The 18,444-nt window shown below is 36.0% G+C and overlaps 2 protein-coding genes across 2 annotated transcripts in view; one reads left to right on the top strand and one right to left on the bottom strand.

Moving 5' to 3' along the window:
• Nucleotides 1–18,444, top strand: part of CENPP (centromere protein P) — a 225,490-nt gene that overhangs the window by 76,969 nt on the left and 130,077 nt on the right. The gene's annotated exons all lie outside the window — the stretch shown is intronic.
• On the bottom strand, nucleotides 4,243–16,578 carry OMD (osteomodulin). Its single transcript, XM_020883145.2, has 3 exons — nucleotides 16,361–16,578; nucleotides 10,199–11,152; nucleotides 4,243–9,196 (listed from the first exon to the last, which is right to left on the bottom strand). The coding sequence occupies exons 2-3, from the start codon at nucleotides 11,136–11,138 to the stop codon at nucleotides 8,868–8,870; spliced, it is 1,269 nt and encodes a 422-aa protein (XP_020738804.1). The 5' UTR covers nucleotides 11,139–11,152; nucleotides 16,361–16,578; the 3' UTR covers nucleotides 4,243–8,867.

Raw genomic sequence — 18,444 nt, 5'->3', positions numbered from 1 at the left:
CTCTGATGACCTCTTCTCCTTCTGCCCTCAGTCTTTCCCAGTATCAGGGATGTTTCCAGTGAGTCGGCTGTTTGCATAAGGTGACCAAAATACTGCAGCTTCAGCTTCAGCTTTAGTCTTTCTGATGAGTATTCAGGGTTGATTTCCTGTAAGAGTGATTGGTTTGGTCTCCTTGCTGTCCAAGGGACTCTCAGGAGTCTATTCCATTACCACAGTTTTGAAGGCATCAATTCTTCATCTCTCTGCCTTCTTTACCCAGCTCTCAAAACCGTATGTGACCACTGGGAAGGCCATAGCCTTGATTATACGGACCTTTGTCAGCAGAGTAAAATCATTCATTTAGTAGAAGTTTATTGAGTGCCACTTCTCTGCCAGTACTGTAGAAAAATAAACCCAGACAAGCAAAACTCATTTTCTCCCTTCAAGGAGGAAGAGTGTGTAAGTAAGCAAGAATGGCAGCAAACAAGCAATAGAAGGCACAGTGAGCAACCTGCTACACAGAAATATTCTGCAGTGATCTGGGAAAGGGCAAAGCCACTGAGGCGGCCCCAGTCTTACTTCTGTAGAGAAAGTGAGGGGTAGTCAGGGCAGGAGCAGACCAAGGGAGAATTGCTGTAGGAATGGGAACAGCATATAGGTGGGGAGGATAGATCATTAAGATAATTTATGATTAGTTGTATATGGCTGGAGCTTAGAGGGAGAAAGAGAAGTGTTTAGGGGGGTGGTACACATTAAGAGATCAGACAGGGTACTTGAGGTCAGATTAAGGAAAAGTCTTTTGTACCTTGCTGTGGTGTTTGACTTTTATTTGTATTCAGTGAGAGACTACTGAGAATTTTTTTTAAGCCAGAGAGTGACATGATTCTATTTTCATTTTGGAGATAGCCCTCTAATGTTGCATTTCTGAAGAATAAGACTACTTACCTATTTTATTGGTTATTTATTACAGGTATAGTGATCTAAAATAACACACCTTTATTATCCCACAGTTTCTGTGGCTCAGGAGTCCAACTATGGCTTTGCTTGTGCCAAGTTGTTTCAGATGTATCCAACTCTTTGCAACCCTATGGACGGTAGCCCTCCAGGCTCCTCTGTCCATGGCTTTGCTTATATCTCATCTGCAGTCTCTGTTGGCTAGGGCTGTGCCCTCTTTCCACTGGTCAGTAGGTAAAGGTGTATGAGCCCATGTGGTTGTTGGCCACAGCTCCATTCAGAATGTGGGACTAGGGGCCTCAGTTTCTTGCTTGATGTTGTTTGAAGGCCACCCCCAGTTATTTGCAACGTGGCCTCCACCATTGGGCAGCTCATATTATGGCAGATTTCTTCTTCACAGCCAGAAAGGAAAATTAGTGTTCCAACAAGATGAACAGTACCATTTTTGTAGCAATCATGTACCTGTAATCATATATGCTATCTTTTTGTAGTATTTTGAGATCAGAGGTCATATCCACATTGAAGGGGAGATGACTGCACAAGAAAGATTCTAGAAATATTCAGAGTTACACCGAAAAATATGTATGTTCCCTCCCAGAGTTAGCCAAACTAAAGTTTGAGAGCACAGTTCCCAAGACCATCCTCATTTCTTATACCAACTGCAAGTTTGAGAGTTTCCCAAAACCACCCTTACATTTGATAATTTGCTTAAAGGACTCGTGGAACTCATAGAAAGCCATTATTTCATGGTTATGGTTTATCACAGAGAAAAGATGCACATAAATATCACCCCAAGGAAGAGAGACAGTAGTCAGAGTCTAGGAGGGTTCCACATATAGAACTTGTATTGTTCTCAGGATGTTCTCATCAGTGCCCTCCCAGCATTGATGCATGACAAGGAACATGGGTATTGCCAACCAGGAAAGTGCTATTGAACCTCATGGTTCAGCTTTTACTGGGGCTTCATTACATAGGCATGATCAATTGAGTATTCCACATGGTTGAACTCTGCCCCCAGTTTGACTGATACTACATGACCCATCCTAAACCACGTGGTTGTCTTTCTGGCATGGCCAACCTAAGACTGTTGGGTTTGGCCTGTCCCAACCTAAAATCTGTTGTTGTTGTTGTTGTTGATCAGTTGCTAAGTCTTGTCGAGCTCTTTGCACCCCCATGGACTACAGCCCTCCAGGCTTCTCTGTTCTTCACTATCTCCCAGAGTTTGCTCAAACTCATGTTCATTGAGTCAGTAATACCATCCAATCATCCCATCCTCTGTCACTGCCTTCTCCTCCTGCCCTCAGTCTTTCCCAGCATCATTGTCTTTTCCAATGGCTTTTCACATCAGGTGGCCAAAGTATTGGAGCTTCAGCTTCAGCATCAGTCCTTCCAGTGAATATTCAGAGTTGATTTCCTTTAGGATTGACTGGTTTTATCTCCTTGCTATCCATGGGACTCTCAAGAGAATTGTTGTTGTTCAGTCGCTAAGTCATCTTGTGACCCCATGAACTGTAGTACACCAGGCTTCCCTGTTCTTCACTATCTCCCAGAGTTTTCTCAAATTCATGTCCATTAAGTATAACCCCCATTTTAAACGAAGATATAGATAATTCCTAGAAGCTGAACAAGGCCCAGACTGCTCTTTGGAGTCAAATTCTTTACTACTCCATTTCCAGTGTAAAATATGTTTCAAATTTAGATGGTTTTCTACTCCAGAAAGAACTATTTAACTGTCACTGCACAGTAATAAAAGATGAATGCCTTCAAGGCTCAAGAGCAGGCACTTATCCAAAATTGAGAGGGTTATCTCTGTGGAGTTCTTTTTGTTAACCCTACTACATTATCCTTGATATCTTTGTAGGGTTTTATGTCTTTGAAGGTGTATCAGAATTTTACCTTGTGTAATCATTGCTCCTTCAGTGTGTGAAAGACTTCTGACTTGTTTCTAACCAACATTCTGGGCTTTTTGTGGGAAGTCTATGATTTGAATCTCCATCTCAAATACCTGCTTATGCCTAAAGCCTAGTCATTTGGTCAAATGGAATAGAGATGGGAACCCAAGTACTTTCTGCACTAGAAGGCTAAAACTTAAAGGGAGGGGAATTATGACTCAATATAAATAAGGGTTAATGTTTATAATGGATCATATTTGTGATTTTAATTTTTCTGAGTAGTCTATACATAAGTCTCCATATAATAAGTTTGCAACCTAAACATGCAATGACAGACATATCCAGAAATGCTGTGATATTTACTTGCTGGGCATAGCAGGTTATATTTATTTAGGAAATTGGACATAAAAGAAACTGGATTTTTAGCTGTTCTGATTTAATTTTGTTTCCAGCTGCTGTTATTCTTCATTTCCAAGATTTAGAAAAGATGGATTTGGAATCAGGAAATTGGAGTTTTAGTTCTAGCTTTCCTTGGACTTCTTTGCTACAGTAAAAGTATACAGAAGAAACAGGTTTATTTTTTTCAACTTTCATACCATGGAATTGGTTGAGTGTGTTATATGATATGCATATATCTGCATTTTGGTTTAGTGGTTCCACCTTGAGGAATAAAATAAAAAATATAGAGTTTTCAGGTTATACTAAAATACATGCTAAACATTCTCAACCAGTAGATTGTAAGCAAATTTATTGAATATACTTTATTTTTATTTCCTTTTGTAATATATTTGTTAAGCTTGGGTTCGTGGTGTCATTTGAATTTATTCATTAGTGGGCACAAAGACAGAAAGTTCAACCTTAGAGCTAATATAGCTGATATTTTGAAGTGTAATGAGAAAATTGATGAATTTTCATCTTTTTCTTTCCTGATGTATCAGCTGGTTTTGTCTGTAACTCTGGCAGGAGGTAGAACTTTATTCTTCTGCTCTGCAGAAAGCATGGGTGGTTATTTGTTTTGTTTTCTTTTTACTGAGAACTGCTTGGAGTATGAGTTCCTCTGGGTGTTTTTGAGTAATGTAAGATGGTTGTTCATCTGCCTCCCTCTGGGCCCTGCAGCTGGAGGACATTTTGTGACATATTTATATGTACTTGCCTTTAAAGGGAGAGCAGAGTTGGCCTCTTTGATCTCTTCTGTCTAATAGATAGGAAGAGTTTCACCTTACTCTGGCCAGAGGAGCCAGGCAGCCAAATGCCTCGTGAAGGGTCTGGGAAACTCTGCTCCCCATCTTTCTAGGTTATCTAGAGGTGCTTTGGAAAGTTAAACCATCAAATAATGACTTGGAATATGTTTTTTGTGGATATATGATTTTAGATCTCCTCTCTCCCTAACGAAACCTTTAGTAAATGCTCTCTTGTTTACTAATCTTTTGTACAAATAGAACCTTGGAAGGAACCTGAAAGATGCAAGCTCCTTTCTAGAGAGTGCACTGAGGCATGTGAAGCACAGCTAACGGCTCAGGGCACGTAGATGCAGTGGGAGGTTGGGCTGGACGTGCTGCAGTAGTAGTTACTGCTTGTAGGATACCTGTAACTGGCATGCACGTGTGTGTGCTCAGTCGCTCTTTGTGACCCCCCAGGCTGTAGCCTGCCAGCCTCCTCTTTCTGTCGAATTGTCTCGACAAGAGTACTGGAGTAGGTTGCCATTTCCTCCTCCAGGAGATCTTCCCTACCCAGGGATCAAACCTGCATCTCCTTCGTCTCCTGCATTGCAGGCATTCTTTACTGCTGAGCCACAGGAAACCCTTGTAACTGGAATGTGCTTTGTTAAATGCTATGGTATGTATATACTATCTCTACATGTCCTTATAACAGCTCTGTGAGAACCACTTTCCTTACAGAAATGCAGAAAGAGAGACTTCAAGAAGTAACTCACTCAGAGTCATCTTACTTAGCTGCACGAGTGAAGTCAGGCTTCTACCAAGGTATATCTGATTTCAAATTCCATGTTACCATCAAGTTTTTTCTTCGCTAAGCCTGCTCTTAAATGTATCTTCTTTTGTCAGTTTAGGAGGAGATAAAAATAGGTGCTCCAGAATTCTCAAAATTTGGAGTGTTTTAACTGTACAAGAAGCAAAACAACTAATTACCTCATCTTTATGTTAGTCTCACCTTGGAACCTTATTTTCTTCACCCCTGCCAGTCAGTCACTACTCACACATCAAAGCACCACCTCTACCTTGAAGCCTTCAGTTGCTTCACCACATCCTGGCCAGAAGTTAATATATCTGTGTACATATGAAGTAAAGTGTAAAGTTAATATATCTGTGTTCATATCAGTTTTCAGTTACTGCCACATTTTCTTTCTTTCTTTCTTTCTTCCTTTTGTTAGAATAAGTTATTACATCTTATTTTCTTTGTTAAATTTTTAAATAACAGCTTTATTGAAATAATTCACATCTCATACAACTCACTTTTTTAAAGGGTGCAATTCAGTAGATTTTGGTGTGTTCAAACTTGTACAGTCATCACTACAGTCAATTTCAGAATATTTTCATCACCCAAAAAGAAATTCTCTATCCATTCTCAGTCACTGCCTAGTTCCCCTGTTTCTCCTGCTCCCCAACCCCAGGCAGCCAATAATCTTTCTGTGTCTATAGTTTTGCCTGTTTTAGACATTTCATATAAATATAATCATGCAATACATGTTCTTCTGTGACTGACTTTTCACTAACTAGCATAATGTTTTCATGGTTCATCTGTATTATAACATGTATCAATATTCTTCCTTCTTTTGACTGAATAATATTCCATTGTGTGGATATACCACATTTTGTTTATCCTTTCATCAGCTGAAGGACATTTGGGTGTTTTCTACTTTTTGGCTATAAATGGATAATGCTGCTATGAACATTTGTGTACATATTTTTGTGTGACCACATGTGTTCAGTTTTCTTGGTGTATATCTAGGAGTGGAATTGTTGGCTCATAGGTGACTAACTGAAGGACTGCCAGACTACTTTCCAAAGTAGCTGTACAATTTGACTTCGTCACCAGTGGATTCCACTTTCTGTATACTTATTGTTATTCTGCCTTTTTGCTTTCAGCAATCCAGTGAATGTAAACTATCTGGTTGCAGTTTTTTTAAATTTGCATTTTCCTGATAGCGCTCATTAAATTTTAAATAGTCTTCTCTTTCTCATCTCTTAAAACATTCACAATATGTTATCCACAAAATTCCATATGTTAGCTCATAATAAATGTTTACATTTGTAACCCTATTTTTTAAAATGTCAGTAAAGGGGGAGATGGTCCTTAAAGTTTTTTACCTCTTTTGAAAATGTGCTTTACCCACATCACTAACATTTTACTCTTTACTGTCACAGCTGTTGTCTTACAGTGTCACAGATGCACATATCTATTCTGTTTGACCTCTCATTGCTAAGCCCTACATGCCAAATGACTTGATGAATGTTTATTAAGTGAATGAATGGGGTATTGTTCATATTCGTTCTGGATTGTTGAGCTAGCCCCTAGGACACATGGGTAGTCTGTTTCTCCTAAATGTTAATAACCTGCTCAAAGGTATAAATGAACATTAGAGGCTTCATTTTAAACTTGTCATCTCCAGAAAGACTCACTGCTAGAAAACTGCTTTTAAAATATTGTTCTAATTGTCTGATCTTTTTGAATACTGTTTAAAAAAAATTTTTTTTAGTAGTTTCCTATATAGGCAGTCCCAGATTTGTGTTTATTCCTTACCTGAAGAATTCTATAAAATACTAACCTGGTAAATCAAGAAAGTTCATCATAGAAGTTATAGTTCATTACAAAGCATACTTAAAATGCTTCAAAATGATATGTGATTATTAAGGTTTTAAAGAAGATATCAAAACCTGTCACTCAAATTTCAAAGGAATTCTATTCAACTTTAGCACTATGTACATAAACATTGGCTGATATACATATATGTTTCTAATATTTTGTGCTAGGAAAATAGAAGTGTTTAATAATGCTGATATACTTTCTTGTGCTAACATTAACTTAATCTTGTGAATAGAGCAATTATTTATTAGCATATTTTTATGTAATTAAAACCTTTCTCTAGTGACTTTATTATAAAAATACTTATCCCAATTAAAATGAAACATAGAAAAGATTGTGTTGTATAATAGCTGAAATTTGCTAAAATACAAATTGTGGTGTTTTTCTGGCATCCAAATGGGTGTCCCAGGTGGTGTCAGTGGTAAAGAATCCGTCTGCCAATGTGGGAGACATAAGCGATGCGGGTTCTATCCCTAGGTCAGGAAGATCCCATAGAAGAGGGCACGGCAACCCACTCCAGTATTCTTGCCTGGAGAATCTCCGTGGACAGAGGAGCCTGGCCAGCTACAGTCCATAAGGTTGCAAAGAATCAGATACGGCTGAAGCATCTTAGCATGCACACATGCTGCTGCTAAGTTGCTTCAGTCATGTCCGACTCTGTGCGACACGATAGATGGCAGCCCCCCAAGCTCCCCCGTCCTTGGGATTCTCCAGGCAAAAACACTGGAGTGGGTTGCCATTTCCTTCTCCAATGCATGAAAGTGGAAAGTGAAAGTGAAGTTGCTCAGTTGTGTCCAACTCTTCGCAACCCCATGGACTGCAGCCTACCAGGCTCCTCCGTCCATGGGATTTTCCAGGCAAGAGTACTGGAGTGGGTTGCCATTTCCTTCTCCGAGCATGCACGCATGCAGACATCCAAATACAAGGTTTAAGTTTTTGTTGCTTTGGTGCTCTGAGAGAAAAGTAAGACAAGTTGATTTCAAAGGCACATGTATCCCATTTTTCATTGCTGCACTGTTTACAATGGCTAGAACATAGAAGCAAGCTAGATATCCATTAACAGATGAGTTGATAAAGAAGTTGTGGTTCATATACACAATGGAATGTTACTCAGCCATAAAAAGGAACACCTTTAAGTCAGTTCTAGTGCAGTGAGTGAACCTAGAATCTATTATACAGAGTGAAGTAAGTCAGAAAGAGAAAGATAAATATCGTGTTCTAATGCATATATACAGAATCTAGAAAAATGGTATCGAAGAATTTATTCACAGGGCAGCAGTGGAGAAACAGACATAGAGAATAGACTTATGGACACGGGGAGAGGGGAGGAGAGGGTGAGATGTACGGAAAGAGTAACATGGAGTCTTACATTACCATGTGTAAAATAAATGGCTGATGGGAATTTGCTGTGTGGTTTTGGAAACTCAAACAGGGGCTCTGTGTCAGCCTGGAGGGGTGGGATGGGGAGGGAGGTGGGAAGGGGGTTCAGGAGGGAGAGGATATATGTATACCTATGGCTGACTCAGTTTGAGGTTTGACAGAAAACAGCAAAATTCTGTAAAGCAATTATCCTTCAATAAAAAATAAATAAATTTAAAACAAACAACAGAAAAGTAAGACTAGTTGATTTCATGAATTTGTGTGCCTTGAATCCTTAGTTAGGATAACCTCTTTTGAAAATCAAAGCTATCATTCTATGCTATAAGTGGTAGGACCAGGGTGGGTGGCTGTCATGGTGATGATAGCCAAATAAAAGTATGAAAGCTTTTCTGGAGATTAGATCAAAGAAAATAGTCTATTCCTTAAATGAGTTGCTGCCTATTACATTAATATAACCTCTTGGCATTTAAACACTATACTCATAGTGATTTAAAGTGCGTGGTTTACCATTGTTAGCTTCTAATGCTACTTCTTTCATCATTTTTAGAAAAATTACTGTGTAAATAAATGAGCATACCTGTTTTTTTTCTCAGCATGATAATTTTATGTTCAAAGTGTAGTTTTTGATCCTACTTGTCATTCTAATTTATATTTCTACAAGATTTGTATCATTTTGAGTAAGTTCTAATCCTATATAATGATGCAGATGTTATCAACAACCTAAATTCAATCTGATCTTAGTATACTAAGTACTCAATTCTAACTATATTACTATGAGCTATGCATATTTAGCTAAATTTATATTGAATAATAATATCTTATGAAGTTATAAATGTATACCTATATAGTTCCTTGCCATTCTTGACTTCCATAATAGTTAGCATCAATGTTTTCTTCTGTTCCTTCTTCTTCTGGGCCTTCATGATGATCATCATGATCTTCACTATCACCATCATCTGGAAATCTCCTGAAAACTTGGGTCTTCAGTTGTATCGTTTGACCATTAGTGCTTTGTTGTTCACCATAATAAATAGTGTGTATATGAGGGAAGCAGAGGAAAATGTATGAGCTTATTGGTGCTTTCAGCTTATTTTGATCTACGCGAATGTATGTTAAATGGTGGTAATGTAGTGGATCAACTGATGGACACATCACTGTGACATTGATATCTGAAAAATACAAATTAAAAATTAATCCTTCTGTATTATATCCATAATACTATAATGGGCTTTATTAAAATACTTATTAGATTTAATTATTTTTATAGTAATCAAATAATAAAATGAATAAAATGAAACTATAAATGAATTTTATATTATCAAAATAAATGATGGCTTCCTTGGCCATTAAGTAATTATTTAATTACTAAATAAATTATTCAAGTAATAAATTCTTAGCAGAAACAATCTCAGAAAAAAAGTGAAAATCACATATAGTTCTACTATTCAAGATCTCATATTTCTTTGTATACTCTATAGTATTTCATATTTTTTATATACTTTATAGTACATATTCTCAAAGTTCAAAGTAATAACATTTAATAGAAAAGACTATAAACCTTGAAGTACAAATTTCTCTGGGGCCTGTTTCTGCCATTTCCCTAGCCAGCTTCAAAGCAACCATTTGTAATTTGTAGCACCATGTAAAGCATGGGTTTTTAAAGATCTGTTCTTTAAAAGAACAAAATAAGATTTTTTATGTCTTTAAAAGACAATAATGGACTTCCCTGGTGGTTCAGTGGTTAAGAATCTGCCTGCCAATGCTGTGAACACAGATTCGATCCTTGGTCTGGGAAGATTCCACATGTAGCGGGGCGACTAAGCCGCTGCACCACAACTCCTGCACCCACACTAAAGCCTGTGGTGCTCCAGCTAGAGAGTAGCTCCCGTTTGCAGCAGCAAAGACCCAGTACAGCCATAAATAAATAGATAAATCAAATAGGTAACCAACAAGGACCTACTGTCTAGAACAGGCAACATTACTCAATATTTGGTAGTAACCTAAATGAGAAAAGAATTGAAAAAAACAGATATTTGCATATGTATAACTGAATTCCTTTGCTATACACCTGACCCTAACACAACATTGTTATTCATCTATGCTCCAATATAAAATAAAAACTATAAATAAATAGTAAAACACAGACACACACAAAATGAAATTTTACATACTTTCAATTTCATTATTTTCTAGGTATAGGTGTTCTAAATTCCTTGGAATATAGAATGCTTGCTTCAGTTTGTTGTGTCCAACATTGAGCTCTATAAGGTTGGAAAGATTAAAAATATTATGTGGAATGTCTTGTAGTTTGTTGTGTGATATTCTTAGAGCGTGAAGTTTCGGAAGTTCGTTGAAGTAATTTTCTGGTATAGAAGATATTGAATTGTTTTCTAAGGACAGATACATAAGTGAAGAAGGCAAACCAGGAGGCATTGATTCTAATCTGTTATTACACAGGTTGAGCTGCATCAATTTTTCCATTTTGGCAAGTACTTTTGCTTGTAACATAGAATCATCAATTTGATTAAAACAGAGATCAAGCATGGTCAGGTTTACAAGCCCATTCACAGCATTTGTCTGCAGTCTGGAGATTTCATTGTAACCTAGAAAAATCCTTTCCAAAGACTTAGGAAGAGGAAATGGAAAGTCTTCTAAATTGTTATGCTGTAGGTGAAGCTGTAGTAGATTTGACAATTTAGCAAACACACCATGATCAATCTTTTGAGATTTAATTTTATTGTGGCTGAGGTTGATTTCTTTAAGATGAGTGGCATTGATAAATGAATCGGCAGTCACAGCCTCAATTTCATTGAACTGAAGATAGACTTGCTGAATGTGTGCTGGAATATTTGGGATAGTCTTTAATTTGCGATTATCACAGTACATTGATGATGGAAAGTTAGGTGGACAGAAGCATTCACTGGCGCAACCTAAAGTATGCTGATGAAATGGAGCTTCATAGTTTATATTTTGTTGAAATTGGAATTCAGTTTGGTAGACATCATCTGGTTCTTGGTCATAATCTTCATCCCATTGATAACTTTCATATTGGCAATATACTTTGACTCCAAGAAAGAAGAAAAGGACACATACTGAACTTAAAAAGCCCATGTTCCTTTTTTGTCCTATTATAAGACAAAAGGAAATATATAGTGGAAAAAGTGAGTGAAACATGTAGTAATTCTTATATAAATTGACAGTTATATAAAATGCACAATATCTGTGTCTGATTTGAAATATGTAAAAAAATGTCCAGAATTAATGGCTGCTGCTCAGAACAAAATTAATGTTTAAGGTGATATTTTTTTAAAAGCCTCATACTGCATTGAACCAGACTAAGTAATCATCTTTTTAGAGAATCTCGATTTGTCTTGCTTACTAGACTGTGGATTCACAATGATAGCATGACATCTTTCTACCCCAAAGTTGAGTGCTCTTTCCATATGGATGTTAGATGTTCTCATTATTTGGCCCCTTCAGTTATGTTCACTACCTATGAGAAGAGAGACTCTATATTAATTAGGAGATTATTAATACTGACCAAAATTTACCCACTGTAACTCCTGTTTGTTGATGTTTTTTTCTTTTCTTTGGAAAAACATAGAACACTCCATTTTATGTGAAAGCTTGAGATATTAAAAATAAGTATCATGTTTCCTCTTAGTGTTTTCTATCCAAGTCTGATTGTCACTTCAAATTTTCCCTGTGAAATAGTTTCCAGAATCCAATTATTTTGTTTCTGACTCTACTTGAAAAACTGCATCAAATCCTAGATATACACAATATTTACATTCTACAAAGTTTTAGTTTCTAATTGGTTATTCTATACGTTTTTCCAAATTCCCCTCCTAGCTTTTTTCTTTCCACTATTTTTTTTTTTTAGTTAGTTTAGATACACAGGTATTAAAAACACACTCTCCTAATTTCCTAGGAGTTTAGGTCTAGTAGAGAATCAGACATGCAATACAGTGAATAGGAGGGTATGTGTGAGGTAGGATTGTAAAGAAGGGAGCGCTCAGCTTATAAAAGAGAGACAAATGACAGCAGTCGAGCTGAAACTTGAAGTTGTAGTGATTGATGGGATATGTGTACTAGATGAGGAGCCTGAAAACCTTCATTTCAGTCCTATCACTTCTGACAGTCGAGTCACTTATATCTGCCTCTTGCCTCATCAGTAAAATAAGAACTATAATCACTTGCCTGCTTATCTCACTTGGTAGTTGTTATTGTCATAAATGCATATGAGGTATGCATATTAAAGTACTTTGCAAATTAGAAACTGATCCAGATGGAATAAGTATGTTATTTAGGAAAAGTTAAAAAAAATCATACCTCTTATTCTAAGGCCATTTTTCTCTACCCTTCTCATCCAGGATTTCATGAGAAGATTAATATTCTAATAGAATTAATATCTTACATCATTGTATGTAATGAAACAGCTTATGCCCTGTTCATCTAGAATGGTATTATTTTTCATCGTTGGATAAATGAAAAAATCATTTCCTTGAGAAAGGCTGCCCTAGATCCTAACAACTTAAGTTTCTTAGTCTTTTTTCTTTTCTTGTCAGAATCTGAATAGTACAGAATGTAAATATTCCTCTAGTCTCCCAGGTGCCGCTAGTAATGAAGAACCCGCCTGCCAATGCAGGAGATGTAAGACATACACGCTTGATCCCTGGGTTGGGAAGATCCCCTGGAGGAGGGCATACCAACCCACTCCAGTATTCTTGCGTAGAGAATCTTGTGGACAGAGGAGCCTGACAGGCTACAGTCCATGGGGTCGCAAAGAGTTGGACACGACTGAGCAACTTCACTGAATCTTCATAGTCCAACCCTGGTTACTTCAATTCTCCATCCTCCCATAGCCTGACTCATGCAGCTGGCAGCATGAGAGAAAATAGGACAGGGCCAACTGGCTCACTTTAAAGTCATGACCATTAGGTGCTGCCTGTTGTGACATCTCGTTAGTCCATTCCTTTTCCCTTCCTCGTACACAAGCCTCTGAAACCTCACCGTTGGTTTTGGATGGTGACCCTGCTTCCTTTTTCACTCAGAAACTATGATAGATAATCAGTACTCTTGCTTGGAAAATCCCATGGACAGAGGAGCCTGGTGGGCTACAGTCCATGGGGTCGCAAAGAGTCGGACACGACTGAGCGACTTCACTTTCACTACTCTAATGTGTTGTCTTGTGTTTAATCCTATTCCTTCCTACAGAAAATGCCAAAACAGTAATGATTTGATCTTTTTAAACAATTTTGACTTTGAAATTTGTAGTTTCCTTTTGATAATCAGTTAGACTCCATCTGTTGTTCCTTCTTATCCATTTGATCCATGTAGGACATGGCATTTAAATTAGACTTTAAAGGAATATGAGGGTTCTCACAGAGGGAAGTAGAGAAGAAAATAGGCAGATAAAAGAAATGAGCAAAAAACATGTAAAGCAACAAAGGATGAAATGTTTGGGAAGTTGTGGTTAACTGTTGAAATAGCAAAATAAGTTTGTACAACTGATCTGGCCCAGAACCTTGAGGCCTAAATTGTGATCTCAGGAATTTGTACATTGGGAATGAACACCTAGTTTAATTCATTAATATAGTTGAGCCATGGTCTTCACACTGCAGTGTTTATGCATCAAATAAGAGTCCTGGGAGGGGAAGTGAAAGAATATGGTCGTAAGATCTCATCCCAAAGGACAGTGTTCAATGCTGGCTGATCCAGACTGGGAAGCTCCCAGTGGGTATGATTAAGAGTGCTTTTTCACCTGCTAGAATTAGTGACCTTGTACTAGATAATTGTGTGTTGAAATTATTAACAAAGCAGCTCACAAATATTACTAGTGATTTATTTAGTTTGATTTGGTTACTCGATGATTGTCTTGAATTTTAGGGGTGAGACACTGTGATCGGTGAGTAACACAGAATGAAAAAGACATGAAGACATGGCTCCTTCTATAAAGAGCATTCAATTTAGTGGAAAAGAGAGGAACAACACAGTGAACCTATACTCAGACAGAGGGAAATATGGCTTGCAGCAGAGATATCAGTGCTGTGGGAGCCAGTGGCTTAACCCTGCAAGAGTGAGACAGGGAAATCTTTGTAGAAATCATTTGGCCAAGATTTGGGGAGATTAGCAGGAATGGATAATAGAACATTGTATACATATTACTCTCTGGTTGATAATATTTTACATGTTAAATTTGTAGTATTTTATATACTTATTATATCAGTACTATAGCATATCAACTTTTTAAAAAGTACTTATCATACTTCATTTAAAGTACTGCTCCATGGAGTAGAGATGAAAGTAGAAGCTAAGAGGCAGAAACATGCAACTATGCAGGATCAGGTGGTGTGGAGGGTCTCAGAGGTTGACTGTTACACAGTCAGACTTCAAAAACAGCACTACTCATCAGAACTCTGAATTTTACCCTATGTTAAGAACATCAGTAATTATCAATTAGTAACCTTATATTTGAGAATTAAAGTTGTGACTATAAAGTAGTTATGAGAAATTTGGGGGGGAAAAAGGAGACCTGGATGATACTTTTTAGTTCAGCCTTTACCTTTGACTTGGAAGACCTGAAGATGGGGGCCTTTCTGAAAATAAGGAGATTCTTCGTATTATCTGCTTTTGATCTTTTTGGCCAACTAAGAAGAAAGGTTTTTCCCTGAAGACAGTTTATCTTCTGAATCTGAGCTCATCCATTGAACCCTCATTCATTGAAGACCTTGGCTCTATAGCTCAACTTTGTCCCACTCCCTTCTGACTTACTGCAGTTTTCTGCTCAGAAATCCATTCCATCTTCATGGATATAGCCATTATTTTCTATTCCTCTTACTCCTCAACTTCACCCCTGATCATTTTACTTGTTACAGTGATCTTGTTTCTTTTCATCCAAATTTTTCATTCAGCTAATTGTTTACCAGTCATTTGTTAAGCATATTGTTATTACTTCTACCTTTGATGTTCAGCAATTTATGACATGTTTCCTATAGGATAAGTCATAGTGAAACATTATAACTCACTGTCAATCATCTCATATCCCAACTTCTAATTTTTGATAGGATGTAGTACAATGAACATTGTGGAAGTGCTCAAAAATTTGCTGAATGAATGATTGATTGATTAATTACAGATTACATCTTGTTGGTGATATTTATTACTACTAATGTTGATTGTTTCTAGGCATTTATTTCACCACAGTGATTTCTCTAAAAGAACATAGTCACAGAGAACATGGCTGTTTTCTTTTCTATTAAATATTTTTGTCACAATATACTATATTCACTTTTCTATTACCTTGTTTAATGGAAAAACAACAAATGTGATACAGAAAGTTTAAAGCAACGTGAAACATATTACCAGGCTTTTAAAAGTATTTGTTAATGTGTATTTTTCATATTATAGCTTAAAAAGTTGCAATGTCATAACATTTCTCCTACCTGGAAAACACTCGTACTTTCACCAAGAAAGTTCTAATTTAAATTACTAATCAAATTGAGATGGAATTTTGTTCTGGAAAGCTTAAAGTAATTTGAAAGCTTCATAGCATTTAATTATTTTAAATATTTGTCTCATTGGTATGCCATAGAAGCTAAAATGTAATAAGAGACCAACTCTTAGTATATAATTCAGAATTTTTTCCAAAGCAGTTTTAAATTTAAATCTGTAAAATTAAAGTTGTATACATCAGTATCACACCCAAGGCCTAAAGAAGTAAGACTCTTTTGCTGTTAAAAATATGAAAGTCTCAAGATTATTTTTAGCCATAATACATTTGAATCTTAGTTAACTGAAACCCAAGAAACTAGATCCTTTAGAGCTATAGTACTTATATTTTCTCTTTGAGGAAGAAGCAAACACATTGTAATATTTGGTTAATAGAGAAATTTTGAGAAAATGTCCAATGAAATTTATACAAATACCCATTTCTTTGCAATCAGAATCTCTAGCATTGCTCAGATGTATGACTCTAAGGTGTTTGCTGATTTTTTGTCAGCAACTTTTTTGTCAAAGTTGAGAAAGAGAAAGAAAGAGAAACAGAAAATTATTGTATTAACCTGAAAATCTTTCATTCAAAGTAAAAAATAAAAATCTAAACAAAGATTATTTATTGGGTAAACCTTAAGTTAGAAAATTAAATTTCCTGCATTACTTCTTTCCCTGAATATTTTGGCTAATCAAAATTTAATGTAACTTTTACCAGATATTGCTTACCAACATTATGCATTTATGGTGGCTGCAATCTATTTTAATGTTAAATCAAATATACTTTATTTTTAACAGCAGGAATATTTTTTTAAAAATTGAAAATTATTTTATCATCATACCTGTTGAATTTGCTTTAGTTTTCAGGGGCTGATGAATTTGCAAATCCTGTGAATGAATCAGAAATTCCTGAATTCTTAAACTGAGTCTCTTAAAAATCCACAGTAACTGTTGTGTTCAGGCAGGGCTGTCCCTTGAATTGCTATAGCAATTTAAGCAAATATAATCTGCTTGGAAAATACTTGGGTTGAATTAAAATTATGTATTTCTTTTCATTATCCAAAACTTTGTGGACTCTTAATTTAAATGCTTGTGTTCTTGGTCAGATTTATGTGGCTTACTTCTTTCTTTCCCCCTTAATTTTGGTTTGAGGAATGGCAAGAATTTCCTCTAATGTGAAAGGCAAACAGAACTAAATGAAACAGCATGTACTGATTACTGTTTTTATTTTCATTTTCATGCCAAAGAATTCTTCAAATTAAGGTTCACAGTAACATGCAGTTGAGTGTCATGGCATTTTAAGGTGGAACTCAGAGTCATCTTGAGACTTCGGTTATCTGATATCTTGTGTTCTCACCAGTGCTTTCCTTTATTAAGACAGAGAATCAGGATTAGAAATATACAGCATTTCACTTCTAGTTTATTTTAAAAATGAAATAGATTGTCATTTGTGACACAGATTAGATATATTGCTTTTCCATAAAAAGAATTATACCTTCTTTTCTATCAGCTTTCTCACTTACCTCCAAATATATCCACTAGCATAACTTCTAATAAAATATTTGAAATAGAATTATTCTCTTTGTTATGGAATTTACTCAGAAGGTATATCTCTGATTTGTCTACTTTTACTAGTACAAAAAATAATTTTATAATATTAAATAAGATGCAGTTAGGAACTTCTGTTGACCAACCATTTTTGCCTTTATTTTGCAAATGTAGGAAATTTACAAATTTCACTGAACAGTCTCTCCTGAAGAGTAGCAGTTAACTACTTAAATGCTATATTTTTATACTAATGTTTTCATATTTTAAACAGAGAGTTAACTTGTATCTCTTGGCAGTGAATTTTGAGTTCATTCTTTTGGGAGATTCTTTCAAGCTTGCACAAACTAATAAGGTAAAGTGATTCTTGAAATTTGTTTTTGTTTCCTCAAAATAGTATTTTCCATTAAGTTTTTACAAATAGCTCTCAAGATTTATTTTGTTATACTTCAGACTTTTTAAAAAAGTGTACGGTGTTTCAGGAGATGTTTTGGCAGTATTATAAAAATCTTATCTATTATTTGAGACACTGGTATGTAAAACGTGGCAAATCATATTTGGGCCAAGATTTCATCCCGTTACTGATCTTTTCCATATGTTTCCTATTAGTGTTTGTTCTTAAACCTCAGGCTTCCACACTAAGGAAGAGAGAGCAAAGCTGTATACTTTATCCAAAAATGCCTTGATAGTTCTTTTAGAAGATTAATTTAAAATTAGCAGCTTAATTTTTCTTTAATTCTTCATTTAACTCTGAGATTTGAACTTGTGATAGTGATTATGTGGTTCATGTTCTTAACAAATGTGAAAATATTTATCAATAAATAGCTAGAACACTCAGAATTAAAAGTAGTATCTAGGAAATTTAAATAAGGTTGATGATGTCATCGAGTTTTAGTTTGGTAGGGGATGGGAGAGTTGGTTTGAGTCAGACCTTAGAGGAAAAATAGAAGCTGCAAGTAATTGTAATAGTTCACTGTTTCAGTTGGAGTTTATTTTATTTTATTTTTTAATTAGTTGATTTATTTCTGCCGTGGTGTGCAGCTTGCAGGTTCGTAGCTCCTCTACCAAGGATTGAACCCTTACTCTCAGCAGTGAAAGCACAGAGTCCTAACCACTGGACTGCCAGGGAATTCCCTCAGTTGATGGTTATAATTGTAGCAATTAGGGAGAAAAGTTAGTTGAATTGGTGAAAATCTAAATTACATCCTACGATTATAATTTGATTGAAGTAGATTCAATATCTCAGAGCCAAATAATTAGTGCTGGCTAGGACAGGTCTGACTGAGACCTCGTAATTATGGTAATAAACCATAATAAACATTTTCAATTCATTTATTCATCCAGCTAATACTTGTTGAACACCTACTTTATTCAAGGTAAT

Source organism: Odocoileus virginianus, chromosome 31 (assembly GCF_023699985.2).
Source record: "Odocoileus virginianus isolate 20LAN1187 ecotype Illinois chromosome 31, Ovbor_1.2, whole genome shotgun sequence".
Lineage (NCBI taxonomy): Eukaryota > Metazoa > Chordata > Mammalia > Artiodactyla > Cervidae > Odocoileus > Odocoileus virginianus.
The sequence above is the reverse complement of the archived record's forward strand: the minus strand, read 5'-3'. Positions and strand labels throughout refer to the sequence as shown.

What these genes read in the sequence shown, in the direction of transcription:
- OMD (XM_020883145.2), bottom strand. Translation starts at nt 11,138, where the DNA reads ATGGGCTTTTTAAGTTCAGTATGTGTCCTTTTCTTCTTTCTTGGAGTC. An exon ending in AGAAAATAATGAAATTGAAA is followed by an intron (nt 9,197 to 10,198) that starts GTATGTAAAATT and finishes TGTATTTTTCAG; the next exon opens with ATATCAATGTCACAGTGATG.